The sequence below is a fragment of the Cryptomeria japonica genome, chromosome 5, assembly GCF_030272615.1.
Source record: "Cryptomeria japonica chromosome 5, Sugi_1.0, whole genome shotgun sequence".
NCBI classification, from domain to species: Eukaryota; Viridiplantae; Streptophyta; class Pinopsida; order Cupressales; family Cupressaceae; genus Cryptomeria; species Cryptomeria japonica.
Window position 1 is genome coordinate 911,530,033 of NC_081409.1, and position 8,158 is coordinate 911,538,190.

Here is an 8,158-nt window from a genome sequence, read left to right on the forward strand (position 1 = left end):
AATTAAAGAAAATACGTTTTTTTTTCTATTGAAATTTAGAGATTTTCGAAAAAGTACTAATGTTTTAGAAAATAAAATTCTTAATTCTACATTCATTTATGAATTATATTTTAGTTCTACAATAAAAATTAAAATGTTTTACTAAAGAGAAAAAAGAAAAAGAACGTCAAAATTTATTTGATTTTTAATATTTCTAGTATTGTGGTTTTGAGTGTGAAATAAAATGGAAGCTTTTTTTAAAACTGAAATTGACTTAAATCAATAAAAGATTTAATATTTGTAGCATTTTATTTTCTTCTTGCTTGCATTTTTCTTTCCATTTTTCTTATAAGCTTGGATTTGGAAATTTGGACTAGATTGCTCACATAATTGCTTACTTGGGTCATTGGCTTGGAATTGAGCCGAGGCTTAGTTGATTATTTGGAAGTTGAACCATCTTCAATTAAAAAATCTTGATTCTCGACATGCATTGGATTGAACCATCTTCATGCATTTAATGTATAATTTCCTCAAGATTTTTTCATGCCCACCTTATGTAGATGCATAGGGAATTTCATTTTGTAGAAAATATTGTATTGGTGGATTGCTAAATTGATTGGAATCAATTTAATAAATTATGATAGGTTTATTTTTTATTTTTTTTTAAAATTAGTAAATAGCAGCCAAGGGGGTTGCACCCATTTTATTAAAATTTATTAAAAGATTTATAGTTGTATATATGTTCATAAACTTGTCAGACATTTGACATCCATTAATAGGTTCCAACCTTAACAAAATATGAATACTCTCCTAGCTAAAAACTATCTCCTTATGTGCAAAGAAAGAGACCCACGCTGACATTACATTCTTGATAATAGACTACTATAGTCCCCTATATTTTAACAAAATGGAGTTAATTTAACATATTACAAAAAGGCAACCATACTTCTATCCTTCTACATTCACTACACCATTGGTGGCCACCCCCCTATATTTCTTGGGGCATTTTGGATGACATGTGTTGTGGTCCTCTCCATTTGAATCTTCCATCTCTTCATCACCAAAACATGTGGCTATATCCTAACCCTCTTCTTCCAAAACCATGACCACCATTGTCGCATCTCCACCACCCCCAAATTGCACTGATTTCTCCTCTTTGATATAATTCTATAACCATCTTAAACCATCTGCTAGGACCCAATCTAGCATACACTTCAAAAAAGGAGCACTCATTTCCATGACAACTTTATGCCTTAGTAGCTGAGAATGTGAGAAGGAGAAAACCATAGTGAATTTATTTACCTTGCGGTCCCTCACTCAAATAATTTAGAAGTCTCTCGATAGAGGAATCCTCTACCCACCACTACATTCTCTAATATGTTATCCAACTCAAAAAACCTATTCCAAATTAACCTCTTGCACAATTTTCCTCCTATCACCTTAGTCTTCCACATGTCCAAAAGTGGTGCTAGAAATATTGAAGAGATATTAGTGTTTACACTATATCCAATGGTTGAATTTCAAAAAATTATTTCCCAATGCACCCTTAATAGCATGAATAAAGAGATCATGGTTTTTTTAAAACACACCTTAAGCCTCTTCTTTAAAACCTCCCCCAAGAATGCCATCTATCGATATTGGCATATAAGTCTCAATGGGGTGTCCATTTTTCTTTCAACTCTATTTCCAATAAACCTTTGTGACAACCACCCAGTTCCTAAAAATAGCCTCCCTTCTGTACATGACAATCAATTCATACAAGTGGCTCTTGAAAGTATTGAGGCTTCCATCCTTATACAATTAATGGACATCCTTCCTCTACTTCAAAATAAGGAAAAATGATGGTTCATTGTCCTTCACCAATCCTCAAAATCTAGAGGATCTCCTTGTCCATACTTTTCATTATTGTCATTCCTGTTAGTACTTCCATCCTTGCCTTTTCCAAATCATCAGCCATCTCATTCCCCTCCTAATAGACATATGAAATTTTAAAGTCCTCATTTTTATTGATGAGTTTCCAAATCGGGTATAACTATTTTTCTAGTTTCTAATTAGGAGTCCAATTTTGTCATATGTGGCATTTGTTGGAAATTGTTGTCATTGATGTCAACACTCAGTTGTGTGTTGTCATCAAAGTAAAGTGCAGATGAGTGGTAAGGAAATAGTGCAGATGGTTGATGGTGGTTCTATCAGTTGTGTCATTGATGTCTCATGCGTAGTTGTGTAGAGATGTTTGAGCTATGAAGATGTTCATGGTTGGATGTCCACCCTCATGGTGTTGATGTCTATGCTTAGTGTGTGTGGTATCTTGTATAATGTTGTCGATGATGTAATAATGTGTTATTGTTGGAGAACAATGATGGTGGTGAAGTTCATGATTGGATATCGTGCCTTATTTGTTGCACATTTGTTGACTGATGTTGTCACGATGATATTATATTAAGTTGAGGATTAGAAGTATGGTGATGAAGTGGTTATGGTGTTGATGTCTTGTGCATGTCACTAATTGTTTTTTTATCTCTTCCATTGCTCCTATGTGAGCAAATGGTGTTGAAAGATTGTTCTAATTGATAAAGTGCGTAAGTATAGGAAAGTATAATGAGGATTGTCTAGGAGAATGCTCCGCATTTGAAGCTATGGTCTTACGGTTTGGGATTTAATGTGTATGTGTTCTGGACATTGCACTCCTATCTTCTCAGGTCTTTAGCATTCGTAGATGTTCTTTGGTAATTGCAGTATGTTGGCAGGTTGGTTGTTTGTCAGGACTGGTTTGGAAAATGCTCTGCATTTTTCCGCATTGTTGTTTCTAGTCCCACAGCTTGGTGAATGTGCTTATAATGTGTGTGCATTGTCTTAGTTCAAATTTTGGGTAATGAGGTGTACTACAAGTATGTTCAATGAAATTTTATCTCACGATTGTGTTTTTTGGGCTTCCAAGTATGAAGAACTTTGTATTTGTTTGGTTCTGTCAACTTGTTTTGAAATGACAACATGAAAGAAGTATTTGGGAATGTAGTTGGATGTTCATAAAATGTCTTTGTGTTCTACATGACAATGGTTAATCTTTTTGGTGTCAACTTTTTTCTAGAGTTGGTTTTTAGGGTGTTTTATGGTTGTCTAGTAGACTAAGCTTATTCTCTTGCTTGTGCTTTGTATTTCAAGGTTTGTGCCAACATTGAAGGTTGCGTTGAGTTGTGTTTGGGTCTTGCCATGTCTTAGTTTATGCCACATTGTGTAAATTCATCTGGTTGTTGTGTTTTTGGGCTGGTTGGTTATGTGCTACATGTTACCTTGTTGTTGACTTAGGAGGATGCACACCAGCGTGTTTGTTGTTTGGGGTTGCATGGGAAGATGTAATAAGTTGTTTTTAGGTCCAATCTATCTCCTAGTTTGGATTGCTTTAACCGCAACATGTATTTGAGGCCAATTTATTGGGGTCATTGCTAGTTCCTTGTTCTAGCCGACCTAATTTGACCTACAAAGAGTGACCCAAAATGTTGATACTAAACAAATCTTACACAGTTGAGTCCAGAAACTACTTGTGCCTATTATAATGGACAATAAAAATTTAATGTCTTTAAGGTCAATTGTGGTTTTTGAATTATCGCACTCTGACCTTTTCAAAACATTGTGCAATAATGGAATAAAAATAACATTGGTTGCAATCCATTTTATTCTAAAAGAATTTACTTTTGAATTATTGTTGATTATATTTGCAAACATAGTAAAAGTAATGAACTTAGATTCATTTACAAAAGTAATATAATTTACTTAGAAAGTACTATTATTATTTATTTTTGAATGTTTTGTAAAATAATAATATTATTTATATAATTTTCTTATATTTTTGTCTAAATAATTAGTTAAATACTATTTAACTAATTTAAATGTTATAATCTTTACAATTTATATTAAATGCGGTTGTAAAAGTTCATATAAAATGAAAATATAAAGATTACAAGGACAAACTTTCTCAAATAAAATAAATACAAAATAAAAGCTATGAAATAGTATGGGTCTATCGGAGCCTTGCTTGGTGCATTTTCTTTCAACCTAGAGTAGAGTCCCACTAGAGGCGATGAGGTTGGTGGGAGAAGTGATAGCCTTAATGCTATTAGAGAGACCATACTAATTGAATTACAACTCAATGGTGATGAGGTTGGTGGGAGAAGTGATAGCCAAATGCTTTTGGAGATGCCATCTATAGTGATTTTTAACTTAGAAGTGATGAGGTTGGTGGGAGAAGTGATAGAGTTAAATGCTTTTAGATAAGGTTTCCTAACTTGTTCTAACTTCAACCTTACTGAATCATTTTAAATCTATGATTAAAAATAATAATACTATAAAAATTAATAAAATAAATATTAAATTCAAATGTACATTTTTTACTAGATAATTAAACAATTAATTGAAATAGATATTTATGATTGATTTACAATATTTTTAGCTAATACTTTGTTTGGATTTGATCATGTAGGTTATTTTTTGTTACTAATGTTGTGGGTCTAACTCCATGATCCATAGTCAAGGTATGAAAACAAGAGAAGAGAAATTTGCGCATCAAATCAAAAAAATATTAGCTAAAAATCAATATGACATATGAAATTGTTAAGATTTAAATTTACAATAGACTTTATATAAAGAATTATATTACTAAATATTTAAACTTATATAAAAATTATAATATTAAATATTATTGTTTTCTAAAAAAAGATATAAATATTAAAATAAAAGTCATATCCACCCATTCTAAATATTACACATGATAATTTAGATATAAAAAATATCAATAAAAATAATTAAATTAATTAATATCTATATTATTATTTTTGTAAAAGAAAAAATATATTAATCTATCTTGAATAGATGTCAAATTAAAACACATCCAGAAGCTTCTTGTCTAATTCTTCTAGAAACTTAGAAAAAGAATGCCATCACTCATCATGGTCTTGTTCGCCTGTTAGGAAAAACAGCTGCAGGGTGGAAACTTGATGGATTGAGAGCTGTTTTGAATAGACTTATATTTATGAAGAAGACCAGGACAGCAGATAATGTAAGAAGCATTAAAAGAGATTAAGTAAATAAAAGAGATTAATATTGATGCAGTCAGAGAAGGAAGAAGCAGAAGATATAATCCCTGGTTCTCTCAGGGATGCCAAGACCCCTCAACTGATAATGATGAAGAAGAAGAAGAAGAGACACCATGAGAAAAAATCATGTTTTAATCCATATTCCACTTTTGGTCTCGACAAATTTACCAGTCTGAGTGCAGAATTGTCTGCAAAAAGAGAATATGTTTCTAGGAAGACAGGGATCCCTGAGGCCAAGGTGAGGTTTGCTTATACTAGCAAAGGATTGGTACCTGTGGTGCTAAAAACTGATTATGATGGTAGGGTTTCCAAACTTTCAGGCCTGTTACGTCCCAGAACAAAACATGGCAGTCAATTCAAGGAGAATTATAACAGTAATCCACAGGAGGATGGATATGAGGGTGATCATGATGTTGAGGGTGATGAAGGGTGTGAGAATGGTGTAAATGGGTCTGAAAGCAGGAAAGAGGGTGGAGCTGTGACTATACTGCCATGGTGGTCTAGGTATCTGGAAACAACTGCCTTTGTTGTGCAGAAAGTGAGTGCTATTTTGACCAGCAAGTTTTCAGTGCCTGCAGCAGCCATGGCAGTTGTTCTGTTGGTGGGTTTTCTGCAGAGAATGTGTCTTGGTGCTGTCATGGGCATGAAGAGATTCAAAGACAGAGGGATCTTCCATTTCTTTGAGCATTTAATCTACACGAGGACCAGCCCAGAGTTCAGGACGAGGCATCCAGAGAAGGCAGAGCAAGTAGAGAAACCTCTGACATCTCCAGAGCATAAGATCTCTAATGAAGAAAGGTTGTCAGAAGGGTCCCTCATTTCCTTGAGTGCACTTAGCAACCCTACTGTGAGATTTCCTGCTTCTTTTTCAGTGCCTGCAGTGGCCATGGCAGTTTTTGTGTTGGTGGGTTCTCTGCAGACAATGTGTCTTGGTGCTGTCATGGGCATGAAGAGGTTCATAGACAAATGGATCTTCCATTTCTTTGAGCATTTGATCGACTTGAAAACAAGCCCAGAGTTCAGAACTAGGCCTCCAGAGGACGCAGAGCAAGTAGAGAAACCTCTACCATCTCCAGAGCATAAGATCACTAATGAAGAAAGGTTTTCAGAAGGGTCCCTGATTTCCTTGAATGCACTTAGAAACCCTACTCTGAGATATCCTGCGTCCCTTTCTGCCTCCAAAAACGGCAGCAGGAGCCTGAACTTCAATACTGGACAGAAGGGAAAGAAGAAGAATAAGACTAAATTTGGAAGGATTTTTTATATTGATGGTCAGCCAGGGAAAACCAACAGAGTACAGCAGTCTGAGGATTTCTTGGGGAGGGCAAAAAGGAGGCCAATTGATACCACTGTGGGTGCCACTCTGATGGCTATTATTCTCTTTGTTTTGGTCATCTATGGCAGGCTCTGTGCAATCTGCTTCACATCTGCTTTACTGTGTATTGTTCCCAAGCTCAGAAATGGTGAAAACATTACTGATTCTGGTACCAATTATAAGAACAGCACAGTGATGATGGATCTTCAATCCAGGGAGTACAGGAAGAAGGTTATTATGGATGGATTGCTTGATAGAAGTCATTTGCAGGGCAACACAAGATTCACAATTAATTGAAAATAATATGTAATCGTGCCTTCCCTGAACAGAAACAGCGAGGAAGTGGATTTGTATGTATCAGGTAACTGCAATAGGTGAATTTGTTTTAGATTGTATAAAAAATATTTTTATAAAATGTCAGAAGGGTGGGCATATTCTTCTGCAACAGAAAATATTCATTTCTTTCCTTAATTAATTGTACACTTTTCAAAACAATTTCTAATCTCTCTATATTTGTTCCAATCAGTTTAACCTGAAAAGAACAGTACCCAAGGCTGTCCAGAACTGGATTGTTTTGTTCTCAATAAAAAAGTTATTTATATTGTTGTCAGATTATGCACTGCAAGGGAGTGGGGTTTTAAAGCATTTTCATAATTTTCAATTGAGAGTTAAAAGGTAATTAGAGTTTTGTGCCTTTCTAAATCATATGTGACAATTTTAAATCACTTTCAATTGTTTACAGTTATAACTAAGCTTTTCAGTTCACATCATATCAACATACTTTTGTTGAAATGTCCAAAAAAAACACTAAAAATTAGTAGTTTTATAGTTGGAAATTAATTCATGTCTTGTTTGTGTTGACATGTCATGACATTATTTGGTGCTTTTTAGATCTAAAGTATACATTTCATTCAATTATGAGTAGTCATAATCAACACTAACAACTTCAAAGTCACAACTACTAGTGCTGTACTATTAAAAATATTAGGCATTAAATCAACAAATCCTATCACAAGATCAACCATGAAGAACAAAAAGTAAAACATTACAATAATGTGTCAATTCAAATACTAATAATTGCACCAAAAGGAGATGCCATGATTATGTCTAGAAAATTATATATAAGCTAATTAAGTTAAAAAGTACAATTTAACTAGTGTAGTGTAAGATGCATTATTTGTATGCATCCATCGATCCACAAAATGTGTTTGCTAATTGGGTATGTAACCATGATTTGATCTTGCAATGGCAAAAAACACCAAAATAAATAAAATTCGATTAGTTGAATAGGGATGTAGGTTACACCTAGCATGCCAAAAAAAGTGACCAAATAATTTTGCCTCCAATGAACAATTCAAAACAAGCAAATTGAACAACACAATCACATATAAACAATTAGATTAGGCCATAAAGGTTACACCTAGCATGCCAAAAAAAGTGACCAAATAATTTTGCCTCCAATGAACAATTCAAAACAAGCAAATTGAACAACACAATCACATATAAACAATTAGATTAGGCCATAAGAAATCCAAACAGAAGCATAAAATAACATTAAAATTATTCTATGCCTAGAGTCAGTTGCACTTAAAAGTGGATCTGCCTAATTTGATTGTTGATGTGTGCTCAACATAACTTTGTATTTTTATTGTATATCAAAATGTCTAAGATAGGATTTAATTTATAGATTTTTACTTTGAAGGATGGAGAGCTGGGATCAATTAGATAGATCAAAGGCTAAGATTGCTTGAGATCTCTAAAGCAAATATAGGAT

At 33.7% G+C, this 8,158-nt stretch overlaps 1 protein-coding gene across 1 annotated transcript; it reads left to right on the plus strand.

Moving 5' to 3' along the window:
• Positions 1-4,920: 4,920 nt before the first annotated feature.
• Positions 4,921-6,994, plus strand: LOC131044753 (uncharacterized). Its single transcript, XM_057978174.2, has 2 exons — positions 4,921-6,745; positions 6,911-6,994. Exon 1 carries the CDS (start codon positions 5,080-5,082, stop codon positions 6,679-6,681), a length of 1,602 nt encoding a protein of 533 aa, XP_057834157.2. The 5' UTR covers positions 4,921-5,079; the 3' UTR covers positions 6,682-6,745; positions 6,911-6,994.
• Positions 6,995-8,158: the final 1,164 nt, after the last annotated feature.